Source organism: Sinocyclocheilus anshuiensis, unplaced genomic scaffold (genome assembly GCF_001515605.1).
Source record: "Sinocyclocheilus anshuiensis isolate Anshui unplaced genomic scaffold, SAMN03320099.WGS_v1.1 scaffold329, whole genome shotgun sequence".
In the NCBI taxonomy this organism is placed as follows: Eukaryota; Metazoa; Chordata; class Actinopteri; order Cypriniformes; family Cyprinidae; genus Sinocyclocheilus; species Sinocyclocheilus anshuiensis.
In genome coordinates this window covers 2,331,512-2,344,432 of record NW_015540881.1, presented here as the reverse complement: position 1 = coordinate 2,344,432, position 12,921 = coordinate 2,331,512, and the positions used below count along the sequence as shown (strand labels likewise).

Genomic DNA, 12,921 nt, shown 5'->3' with positions numbered 1-12,921 from the left:
TGCAGGAATTATTGCTGCAGATATAATGTTATGAAATTAACATTTTGTATTGAAAATTATAAATATAGAAACATGAAATGAGTGAATATATGAAATTGTAAATAATTAATGTCATGACAACTGCCAAGCTGAAGGCTAACGTGTCATTTCCTTTACAGAGACGCAAAGCTTCTGGTGGGTCAGAACTGCCATATTTTAGTATAGGCCCTACTACTTTTATGCAGCATTACATCTTTATACAGAATCTGAAGCTACAAGTCACTGAAAATTCCGACAGTCCTAAGAATATTAGTATATTGAAAATGAATTTACAGTGGCAAAACATTATTTGGACTGGCCTGTATGTCATGTCCTGTTGCAAATCAATTAGCACAGGAGGTGCAGCCACTGTAAACTGTGTAATTATTTGGTTTGCTGGTCTCCCAGCTTGGTCAGTCTTTCATATGCTCAGGCTAAATACGAGCTTGAACCAGCTAAGACCAGTAAATGTAAACCAGCCTCAGACTCCACATGCATTGTACAAAGCAATTCTTTTAAAAGTGCATTCTGAAATCCAGTATCTTGTTCACCAATAACAGTTCACATAACTATACCAGTACACAGACTGTGCTCTGATGACAAGACCATGACCATCCCTGCTTCTCTGTGCATACTATCCACCCTATCTGCCCTAAATAGTATTGAAAATGACTACTATCACATAGAATTTAGGATGGATAGTATGCACATTGGGACGCAGGCCATGACAGACTCATTTAGATCAGATCGGTCTTCAGCAATAGACATCAAATGGACTCGTTCACTCACTGTTGTGAGAGAGCGAATGCGCCTCACGCGCTTGCACAGAGTTGGGCAAAATGGCGGACAAAACGCCAGGTGGGGCGCAGAAAGCCAACTCTAAGGTAATTTTTTTGACCTTTCTACTTTATATCAGTATATTAAAACCAATCTTTCTCGTTTACGATAATAAGAGCGGAATAATATTGAGTTTGATTCAGTAGTGTGTCGCTTTGTGATACAAGCTGCTCGGTTGTGATGCTAACTCGCTAGCAGTGCAGTTAGCTAGACAACCGGCGCCTGCACAGATTTTGTTTCTGTAATACACATGAACAGACTAAAGTCTGTTGGCCATATATGCTGCATTTGATCTTCTTATATTATGTTTGATGATACCGCTGACACCACCACAGAACTTAAAAAACTTGCTTTGTTTATTGTTTGCTGACAGAGCTAACACGAGCGTAGTCTACTACTGTATTACACTGATTTCTGGACGTTATACTCCCATAGAGAGGAGATTGATTTGTTTATTAGCGTTGTTAATGTCTTAATTGTGCGTTTGTGTGTGCATATTTTTGTGCTAACTTGCTGATTTTGCTTTGACGAGCTAACATGATCACACTCACCAGTAGTAACGTTACTAGTCATGTGAACGTATCAACAGAAATAGAAACACAGCTGATATGTATAGTTATATGATTATGGTAGTTCTGGTGTTATATTAGCCAGTCCAGCTCATCTGTCCTGGTGTACTCAGTGATAGTATTTTGCAAAGTGCGCTTCTTTATTCATGGCAAACAGTTACATCTGTAATTCAGAGAACCTAAACAAACCATTACCAAATATGGATACATTCATTATTTTTTCCTTCCTCGTCTTGTTTTCCATATTATGCGTTTTGGACTGTATATAACTGCATTAATATTTTTTTTTTTCCAAGAAACTAAAGGTCTCTGTTATAAGAGGAAAGTTATGGATCATTTGCGTTATTAATTATTTTCATATTTTCATGCAGGCTTTATTGGAAAGTAAGTTAAAGGCCTTCAGTATTGGCAAGATGGCAGTTGCAAAAAGAACACTAAGTAAGAAAGAGCAAGATGAACTCAAGAAGAAGGTAAGCAGATGAGGTCTAAAGACTGGAATTCATTTGAATATAAAATATGTTTGATTTTTTTGGAACACATTTTTTTCATTTTGTCATATGTCTTCTAGCTTGACGATACAAGTTTAACATTATTCCACTATAATAAATATCTGACACGATCTGTGATTTTCACAGGAGGATGAAAGGGCAGCAGCGGAGATCTATGAGGAATTTCTCACTGCCTTTGAGGGAGGTGAAGGAAAGGTGAAGACATTTGTACGTGGTGGGATTGCTAATGCTACTAAAGGTAGGTGAATGTTACAGGTTGATCTTTTTATCTGCGATCAATGTTTTTTTTTTCTATTATTTGAGTTCCACCATACAACAAAACCAAAGGCTGTAAATTCATAAATCGGTATGATTTTTTTAAATGTTTTTAATAATTTGCTTATGCTCACCCAGGCTTCATTTATGTAATCCAAAATGCAGTAGTAACTGTAACTGCGATGGTAAAGCTGAATTTTCAGCAGCCATTACTCCAGTCTTCAGTGTCACATGATCCATCAGAAATCATTCTAAAATGCTGATTTGCTGCTCAAGAAACATTTCTTATCAATGTTGAAAACAGTTGTGCTGCGTAATATTCTTGTGGAAACGTGACACTTTTCTCCCCAGGATTCTTTGATGAATAGAAAGTTCAAAAGAGCAGCATTTACTTGAATTGGAAATTTTTTTATTTTAATTTTGTAACATTATACACTTCTTTACTGTCACTTTTCATCAATTTAATGCATCCTTGCTGAATAAAAGTGTTATGAATTAATTTCACCAAATAAATCGATCTTACTGACTTCAAACTTTTGAACAATGGATTATTGTTTCTTTGACTTTTCTTTTAAATTATGCAGATATTTTTATTATATGGTCCTCCTAATTGTCTCTGCTTTGATACTTTGTTACGTGTCTGTTACAGAGGAAGCGGCAGCTGATCACAAGAAAGGAAAGCTCTACAAACCGAAATCAAAGATTTTGGAGGCTAAAAATTTTTTACCTTTGGAAACTCCATCACAGTTTTTAGCATTAGATAAACACAATGTGAGTCTTTTGTCATTTATTTCTATCTGATCTTATTTTAAAGCATCTATTTTGTCATGTAACCCATTATTTTTCTATTATATTGGCTAGGCATCGAAGAAGGGAGACAAAGAAAAGAAAAAGAGCAACCTTGAACTCTTCAAAGAAGAACTAAAACAGTAGATGTTCTTTAAATTCCTATTCAACAAATGACAGCACCTTTAAAATGATCATTTCAAGTGTAACCCTCTGTTGTTTTTGTAGGATACAGGAGGAGCGTGATGAACGGCACCGGTTGAAGGGCCGAGTCAGTCGTTTTGAGCCTCTTCCCACAATGGAAGGAAGGCGATCCTGTAAGTTCTTTATTCATGGTTTTTTGTTTTGTTTTGTTTTTTTCTCACCAAAACAGTCAGTTTCCCCCTACGTTCGCTCATGGACCCAGTGAAGTTTGTGCCCCTCCCACATGTCTTGGCCACTGCCACAATTCAGCAGCGCATACGCGTTTTCAATTCAGAAAACAAAATTCACACTGCTTTTCTTCTGCTTTTAGCGGATGGTTCTTCACGAAGAAACCGTCCGTCCAGTGGTAATTTTGTTTTATATACCGTGTAATGCAATGACCATTTTGCTGTTTATGTATCCCATCATGGAAGAAGAGATGGTAAAACGTCAGTTGTTATTCAGAGCTATTATTTTGCTTTTCAGTCTTGGATGATTCTGCTCCTGGCTCACACGATGTTGGTGATCCGACAACTACAAATCTCTATTTGGGGAACATAAATCCTCAGGTAATTGGTCTTTCTTTCTTCCTGATAATTGTTGTTAGGTAACGTCTGTAACCAGTTTCCCATGCTAAAACATACTCTCTCACGATCCAGATGAATGAGGAGATGCTCTGTCAGGAATTCGGTCGCTATGGTCCATTAGCCAGTGTGAAAATTATGTGGCCCAGGACTGATGAGGAAAGGGCCAGAGAAAGGAACTGTGGTTTTGTAGCCTTCATGACGAGGAGAGATGCTGAACGTGCACTTAAACATTTAAATGGTAAATATATTTCTTGTTCATGTTGATGTAATGCAATATATCAAACGATATTCTGCATTTTTTATCACAAGCTTTTATTTTTTGGCGATAGGTGTCGGAAGTGTAACTTCTGTGCCTATACTACTACCTATACTACAATTTTCATGTTTATTAACTTCTTTATTTGTGAAAAATACAATAATAAGATTACAGAATCAAGTTTAATTTGTTTCCATATTAATTTTAAGGGGTCTTTTGAACATTTTCAGCAAATATTAAATATAATTTTAATTGCAGAAATTATGCGTGTTTTTTTTTACTGTCTTTAAATAGTGTGATAGCATATAGGCCTATATCAGCTTTATTTTGCACATTAGCCATCCTGCTCTCATAGATATTATAAAAAATTGCTTTCCCTCATAAAACCATTGAAGAATTTGCCAAATGCTGTCCATTTCAGGCAAAATGATAATGAATTTTGAAATGAAACTGGGCTGGGGCAAAGGTGTACCAATTCCTCCTCACCCCATATACATTCCACCTTCAATGATGGAGCACACACTCCCGCCTCCACCCTCTGGACTGCCCTTCAATGCCCAGCCCAAAGAGAGGCTGAAGAACCCCAACGCTCCTATGCCTCCCCCTCCAAAGTGCAAAGAGGAGTTTGAGAAGGTAACTTGGCATACGTGGGACAAAAAGATTTTGGTTAGCATGGTCATAAAAGTAGTTAGGAGAAATGAATTGTTTATATAAATGTATTTTGTTTGTGTGAAAGAGGTGCAGACCTTTTTTGGCTTGATCTTCTTTGTGAAAAATATTTTGCCCATAGAATCATGCAAATTTACTAAATTAGCAATTAGCATTTTTTGTAAATAAATCAATCATATAAATTACATGTGTACCATGCTGATTGTTCCGGTAAGTCTTTTGGAGTGTAGATTATTCATTGCACAAGACATTTTATGGGTTTTGGCTGCAAGTTAGGATGAAATTGTACATGTTTGATATTGTCTGTTTGAAGAAATGTAAAGAGATTTTTTAAATATATATATTATGGATGCAGATGATGTATGATTTCACTGCACTTTCTCTAAGGAATGTGTTCAGTCAAGTTTTAAAACTGACACAGTAGAACACATTTGTTGTTGTTGGAGTATATGTTGCATTTAGTGTTATGCCTGTTTCTTTTTAACAATACTCACATATATTCTATGTTTATTATCTGATGTGACTTCATATCCAGACTCTGTCGCAAGCCATAGTCAAAGTGGTTATCCCAACAGAAAGGTACATGGTTTTTCTTTTTTTCCAAATTCTTATGAAATGTAGAGAAAGAACTTATCCCATCTCTGTAGTTTGAAAGATTGGCCATATCCATGCTACCAGAGGCTGGTTTGAGTGAGCAATAGTTGAGGCCTTGCATGAAAATAAGGAGAAGCTACTAACAATACAAGGCACACACATGCATTGCATTTCCCTATAAAGGTTTTGCTTCATACCGCTCAGATAGGTGAAGTTCATATTAATAGAGAGAGGTCTGTGGTTTTTTTTTTTATTGTTTTTGTTGACATGCGCTACTACCATTCAAAAGTTTGGGGTCAGTAAGATTTTTTTAAAGATATTAGTACATTTATCTAGCAAGTATTCATTAAATTGATCAAAAATGACAGTAAAGGCAAGTTGCAAAGATTTCTATTTTAAATAAATGTTTTTTTCCAAAGAATTCTGAAGACAGTATATCAGAGTTTTCACAAAAATAAGCATGACAACTGTTTTCAGCATCTCTAATAAGAAATGTTTTTTTTTTAACACCAAATCAGCATATTAGAATGATTTCTGAAAGATCATGTGACACTGAAGACTGCAGTAATGGCTGCTAAAAATGTCAATTTTGCCACCACAGGTATATATTACATTTCTAAATATATTAAAACAGGAAAAGAGATTTTAAATTGTAGTGATATTTCACTATATGACTGTTTTTACTGCATTTTTTATCAAATTCAGCCTTGGAGCATAAGAGGCTTCTTTTAAAAACATCTTACCAGCCCCCAACTTCAGGCAGTAGTGTACATTATGTTTTAATTCTGTCTGGTGTTTGTATGTCCTCCTTTTGGACAGAATAGAATTATCAGATATCAATGTTACAGCATGCTTGACAGGTCGTTCCACTAGTTTGGGTGTTTTTGAGAGAATTGTTCAGATTTTATCAGACTGCATCAGATGTGATTCATGACACTACTAATTTAGCAACTAAAACACTACACAACACGCATTCAACTAGTGTCAGTTTTACAAAACCAGCCCTCTGGCTATTGCTCACTTCAACTGCCCCAGTAGCATGGCACAAAAGCGACACCCAATCCCCATAGTCTCAGTGACCTTTGACATTGGCCTTGGTGAGCAGCACAAGTTGAACTGTCTGCAGCAGCGAGGGACCAGAAAAGCGTCACAGGATGGATTGGGGAAAGTATACAGAATGATTTCCTGACATTGGTATGATCGGCTCCAATACTTGTGATTTGTCTTTCAGTACATTTGAAAAACATCATCTGTTGATTTTATCGGCCACTTCACGAGCCAGTCAGGAAGCCAATTGTTGTCCCTATCCCTTAACTGACTCTAGAAGGGCTTACATGATTTTGTCCCTCTCCATCCACACTTGTCCATTGTCAAAAAGCAAGAAAGATCACTATCACTCTGCCTCACATTTAGTATCTCAGTAGCACATCTAATTATAAGTTACGAGGGCAGAATGCTATGGCTGAGACTCAGATGTAGATTGTGGATTTAAATGTTTTGACTGACTGTCAGTCAGTTTTAAATCTTAAAAGCTCAAACATGTTTATTGACTCATGGATAGTAAGTGTAAGGATGTTGCATTTCATTAGATGTCATATTGTAGCAGTAGCAGTTGTTTAGGTGTGGCTGGTGATGGCGCTGAATCTGTTTCGCTTTAACTGTGTTTTTCTCGTAGGAATTTGCTCTCTCTCATCCATCGAATGATCGAATTTGTGGTGCGTGAGGGTCCAATGTTTGAAGCCATGATCATGAACAGAGAGATCAACAATTCGCTCTACAGGTGAGCGCATTTTAATCACTTTCTTTTGACTCCAAGCCTTTAAAGTCGGTATGAAAAAAAAATTCACCAAATCTGTTTTCAAAATGCATGTTTAAAAAGAATTCCTCAATCATTTAGTCATCTTAAACCTGCCCCTTTCGACTGCAGTTTCACATTCAGATCTGCCTCCATCCCATCAACAAACACTGGATAGAACTAGGCCTGGGCGATAAAATGGTATCGATATTTATTGACGGTACACCCTCTTCGATAACGATAGAAAAAATGTTCGATATAGCGCACGATATAGGCACGTGCTATGAGTGACGCAGACCGCACACACGAACTCATGCTGAATTGAGTGTTGTGCCTGCCTGTGATGAGGAGATTGTGAATTAAAAAAATGAGTATTAGTCGAATTTAAAATAAACCTTTGCATTGGAATGCAAAAATAGTACAATCAAATGTTTGGTGTGCTTCAGGGAGCGTCATTAGTGGAGTGCGAGATGCGGTGATGATGATGTAAGTGACGTTGTTGCATTTTAATGTTTTATAAGTCTAGCCCACAAGACACGCAGTTGCTGCGTTATTCATTCAAAATATTAGAGAAATATAGCGCATTTTTTAGATGGACAAATATGACTGCTGCTCTCACGTCTCACACAAGAGATGTATAGAAAGCCATGCAAAGTTAAAACAGTTGAAATTTTTAGAAAACGCATCACGAATTTGTGGAGGTTTATTCCGTTTCACTGCATCTCATATGTTTTTAAAGGCAATCTGTGTGATGGGTGATTCGCCTCTTTGTATCAAGAAATGCATAAATACATGATGCTGTTTTGTTCATAATTGTTTATGCAATTTACTAAATGATGTTTGATTTATATGAGTTAATTTAGACATAATGCACGTTTTTCTTTTTATAGACCGTTATTTCCTTTGCGTTGGCAATTTAATGTGCTGCGTTATTTTGCTCATTGCGCCCTCCTGTGGCTTCGGGAGACAAGCCAAAAGTTTCCTTCAGACCTATTTAATCTGCATATAAAACATTAGAAATTAGATATTTGTTTCATTTTTATTTTGTGTTTGACTGTTAAAACAAAAAATATTTGTTGTTTGTCTCAATAAATTGGGTTAATTTAGAAATACAGTAGTTAAATTTAAATGTTTTTTTTCTATTGCTCTTTGTTTTAAAAAAAGGTTATAAAAAATGTCAATAATTATCGATACCGAACGATATGAAACATTATATCGTTGATAAATTTTTTTAGCTATATCGCCCAGCCCTAGATAGAACCAAGTCCCAGATTTTCCAATAATGTTTCACTAAAAAGATAAGATCTGTCACTTCCATTTCATCACAACTTTAAAGGGTTAGTTCACCCAAAAATGAAAATTAGCCCATGATTTACTCACCCTCAAGGCATCCTAGGTGTATATGACTTTCTTCTTTCAAACAAATCCAATCGGAGTTATATTAAAAATGTCCTGGCTCTTCCAAGCTTTATAATGACGTTGGGTGTTATTGTTCAACAGTAACAAGTGCCTCACGCGGCTCCGTGGGGTGAATAAAGGTCCCCTTCAGCGAATCAATGCACTTTTGTAAGAAAAATATCCATATTTAAAGGGATAGTTCTCCCAAAAATGAAAATTTGATGTTTATCTCCTTACCCCCAGGGCATCCAAGATGTAGGTGACTTTTGGCGCTTTTCCACTGCATGGTACTGCACGGTACGGCTCGGTACGGTTCACTTTTTGGGGGCTTTCCACTGGGTACAGTACCTAGTACCTGGTACTTTTTTTAGTACCATCTCGGTTGAGGTTCCAAGTGAACCGTACCGTTTCCAAAACGTGACGTTTAAACTCTGCTGATCACGGATTGGCCGGAGAGAATCGCCACTACCTGCGTCACTGAACTTGTGACACAAACACAACAGAACCGCTAGATTTAAATCAGCACAGTTAGCGAAGGATCGAACGCAATCTTGCTTTACGGCAGATCGCAGACTTATAAGTGCATTACCGCCACCTATCTCTCAAATGAACCATTGACACTCTATCTACAATCTCAATTAGGAGTGTCAATGGTCCATTTGAGAGATAGGTCGCGGTAATGCACTTAAGTCTGCGATCCGCCGTAAAGCAAGAAGAAGAAGACGCGTCACGCGCCGGCTGTCGAAGACGCACTCAGCACGCGCTCAGGACATTCCCATTCACTTCCATTATAAGATTGACAGACTGCAACGGTTTGAGTTAAAAATCTTCGTTTGTGTTCTCCTGAAGAAGCAAAGTTACCTACATCTTGTATGCCCTGGGGGTAAGCAGATAAACATCAAATTTTCATTTTTGGGTGAACTATCCCTTTAAGATGTTATAAACAGTTGTCTCTAGCTTCCGCTAACTGTTGTACGCATGTTCATGAGAGAGTGCCTTTCTGGCGGATGACGTAGGATGTCGGCATAGCGTGATTAGTGACAAACGCGAAGGAGAGAGCAAATTCATGTACATGAATTAGAAGTACAAACACGGATTTGTAAAGAAAAATGTTGGAGGATTTCGATATAAGCCAAGAGGAGACTGGTTTTCCTTTGCTCTAAAGTAAGGAAACTTTGCTTCCTTTGCTCCTGTAAACAAACGTCGGTTCTTGCAAGACTAGCATATTCTCACCGGAGCTAATGCTACGCTGACATCCTATGTCATCTACCTGGAACGGCTTGCATGTACGACAGTTAGTGCAAGCTAGAGATTACGGTTTATAATGTTTTAAATATGGATATTTTTCTTACAAAAATGCATCGATTTGCTAAAGGAGGCCTTTATTCACCCCCCAGAGCACTTTTTTATTATGGATGGATGCGCTTTATTGCACTTCTTTTGGATTGTTGAACAATAACACCCACCCACTGTCATTTTAAAGCTTGGAAGAGCAAGGACATTTTTTTATATAACTCCGATTGCATTCGTGTGATTTTTAGAGTTTACTTGTATTCTGATAATGTCCTTAAATCAAACGTTGTTTTTTGTTAAAATTCAACAGGTTTTTATTTGAAAATCAAAGTCCTGCTCATGTTTATTACCGGTGGAAGCTATACACCATATTGCAGGTTAGTCTTATTTATTTTTATTCTTATGTCAGAAACATCTTGAAATGTGTTCAGCTGTAAAATAAAAAAATATCTCCACTCACAGGGCGAATCTCCAACAAAATGGAAAACAGAAGACTTCAGAATATTTAAGAACGGATCTATCTGGCGACCGCCACCTCTTAACCCATATTTACATGGCACTCCTGAAGACGAGGAGCATGATGATGATGAAGATGATGAAACTAGCAAGAAGGGCGCGTTGAAAGACGAGTATGTCTATCTATCAAAATCTGGAGTTTATGGAGATATCCAATCCTTCTAGTATGGAGCTACTAGGGTTTTGGTTGTAGCCAATATTGTTGGTTATGTGTACTTAATATTCTCCTCTTCTGCAGCGAGAGGGATAAATTGGAGGAGTTACTCCGAGGTCTCACGCCAAGGAAGAGCGGCATAGCTGATGTCATGTTTTTCTGCCTCACGCATGCTGATGCAGCCGAAGAGATTGTGGAATGCATCGCCGAGTCTCTGTCCATACTTAAAACACCTTTGCCAAAGAAGGTCACTCTTACACAGCAGAATTACGATTAACAAAGAATTTTGTATGCGTCTCATCACTTTTATTTACGTGTGCATTTCTGTCCTCCCTCAGATTGCAAGGTTATATTTGGTGTCGGATGTGCTGTATAACTCATCTGCAAAAGTTGCTAATGCCTCCTATTACAGAAAATTGTAAGTCTCAGAATTATTTTTGAGTGCACAATCAAGGTATTAATTCTTGTTTGTCGGTTTATTCATTGTGTTTTGTTTTGATTCTTTTACAGCTTTGAAACAAAACTCTGCCAGATATTTTCTGACCTAAATGCCACTTATAAGACAATACAGGGCCATTTACAATCCGAGAATTTCAAGGTGCGCCATTTTGCTCTTTTAACACACAATGGATTTCTGTTTTAAAGATTGGAGTTGATGTTTTTCAATTTTGGTCCTCACAGCAACGAGTAATGTCCTGTTTCCGTGCGTGGGAAGGCTGGGCAGTGTATCCCGATCCATTCCTGATTAAACTTCAGAACATCTTCCTGGGCCTCGTCAGTCTCGAACCTGAAAAGGAGACTGAAGACCTGTTGCCAGAGGTTAGCTTCATAGAGATTGACTGATTGAGTTATGATTCATAGATATTCAATGGTCAGGTTTGAGTTGAGTCACAGTTCATCTAGACATGAACTGACAGATTGAATGTTTATTTCATTTTTACTTAGCAACCAGAAAGGTCGGAGGACATTGATGGTGCTCCTATTGTGGAGGAGGAGCTGGATGGTGCTCCTTTGGATGATGTTGACGGCATGCCCATAGATGGAGCGCCAATTGATGGTGCATCACTTGATGACCTGGATGGAATGCCCATCAAGGGAACAGATGATGATCTGGATGGCGTTCCTTGTAAGAATGCTGACAAAATTGGTTTTATTTCATTCAACTTTCATACACTTAGTTACCTACTTGGTAAACTTATTAACGCATCACTCAAAAATCCATAAGAATGTACTTTACAATTACAATTGCCGAATGTCATGGGAGATGTTCTAACAGAAATTTGTTTTTCAATGACCCTTTTATTTTATTTTTTTTTTATTTTTTTTTTTTCAGTGGATCAAAAACTAGGCTTTAAGGTGGCCCCGTCAAAATGGGAGGAAGTGGATGGTACTGCTTTGGAGGCTCAAGGTTAGTCTAGATGACATTTATAACATTGTCTAAAGCTTAATTTTCTCCTGGGATCATTAAGTTTTGAGAATTTTGAAATCAAACCATGATTTTTCTCTGTTTTTAGCTGTAACCACGTCAAAATGGGAAATCTTTGATCCACCAGATGAATCTGAGAAAAGTAAAACAAGGTAAGTTTTACTAGTTCTACTTGGTTTGTAAAACTCATGGAATTTAAATCATGGAAAGGTCATAGTCATAAGTTAAAATAATTAAATCCCTAGAAACTGCTTGTGTGAGTTAGGGCTGGGTGATAAATCAATTTTATCGATTAACTCGAATGTGTAGTTTACGTCGATTTGTTTGAATGAAAATCGGTTTTCTCTTTAACATCCGCCGACGCTCCCCTCTGGGCTCCCGTGGCTCCGAATGGGCTCAGCCCTCCCCCCACGCGTTTGCCATAGAGATACACAAACAACATGGCAGCGAGCAGGAAAGAACTCGTTCCCAAGAAAGGCACAGTGTCATTCGTAATTTGAAATTGGTTTGGTTTTGCGGCGTCAGACACAGAACAAACAACACCCCGCTGCAAAGTGTGTTTGAAGTCTGTTGCTAGCAAAGGTAGCAGTACGACCAATTTACTGCAGCACCTCAAACAGAGGCATGCTGCCGAGTGAGAGAGATGTTGCACCCTACGAAATGAACAAGACCGCGGCAGCACAAGCACACCCGCCAAAAACCAACCTACAGCAGTGTTACTTATTGCGCGGCTCGCCAAGCTTTACTTTGTGGCTCGCATGGCAGTAAATAATACGATGATATGATCATGCAGTCAATACAGATATTTCATAAAAACATTAAAAACAAGCAGGGCTATAACATAACCTATTAAAAAAACTCATGTCTACACCGCACGCGAGTGGCGCGATCCGACAAAAGACAATAGAACCCAGTGATGTTGTTTACACAGGATGCGGCGCGATGCGACGTGACACGATCCCCATCAGTAAACTGATGCCTCGTTCTATTTATGACGAACTGTACTGACACTACGTTCAGATGATTTGCAACTGTAGTGTCAACAAGTGTAGACAGACTTTTAGCGCAGCGGGGCG

General features: G+C 38.0%; 1 protein-coding gene across 3 annotated transcripts in view; it reads left to right on the top strand.

Annotated features, from left to right (window-relative positions):
- The first annotated feature begins 800 nt into the window (after nt 1–800).
- LOC107688511 (U2 snRNP-associated SURP motif-containing protein-like) overlaps nt 801–12,921 on the top strand; it is a 17,859-nt gene continuing 5,738 nt past the window's right edge. Inside the window, exons 1-21 of one of the 3 annotated variants that reach the window (XM_016486200.1) lie at nt 801–902; nt 1,796–1,894; nt 2,060–2,171; nt 2,838–2,959; nt 3,050–3,117; nt 3,203–3,291; nt 3,489–3,524; nt 3,644–3,726; nt 3,817–3,982; nt 4,422–4,633; nt 5,205–5,248; nt 6,939–7,043; nt 10,060–10,126; nt 10,212–10,378; nt 10,504–10,666; nt 10,758–10,837; nt 10,930–11,017; nt 11,101–11,238; nt 11,365–11,545; nt 11,753–11,827; nt 11,934–11,997. In XM_016486200.1, the coding sequence (XP_016341686.1) occupies nt 858–902; nt 1,796–1,894; nt 2,060–2,171; nt 2,838–2,959; nt 3,050–3,117; nt 3,203–3,291; nt 3,489–3,524; nt 3,644–3,726; nt 3,817–3,982; nt 4,422–4,633; nt 5,205–5,248; nt 6,939–7,043; nt 10,060–10,126; nt 10,212–10,378; nt 10,504–10,666; nt 10,758–10,837; nt 10,930–11,017; nt 11,101–11,238; nt 11,365–11,545; nt 11,753–11,827; nt 11,934–11,997 (2,204 nt within the window). In that variant the 5' untranslated portion in view covers nt 801–857. The remainder of the gene's footprint in view (nt 903–1,795; nt 1,895–2,059; nt 2,172–2,837; nt 2,960–3,049; nt 3,118–3,202; nt 3,292–3,488; nt 3,525–3,643; nt 3,727–3,816; nt 3,983–4,421; nt 4,634–5,204; nt 5,249–6,938; nt 7,044–10,059; nt 10,127–10,211; nt 10,379–10,503; nt 10,667–10,757; nt 10,838–10,929; nt 11,018–11,100; nt 11,239–11,364; nt 11,546–11,752; nt 11,828–11,933; nt 11,998–12,921) is intronic. The other 2 variants (XM_016486201.1, XM_016486202.1) reach the window with 2 other exon arrangements.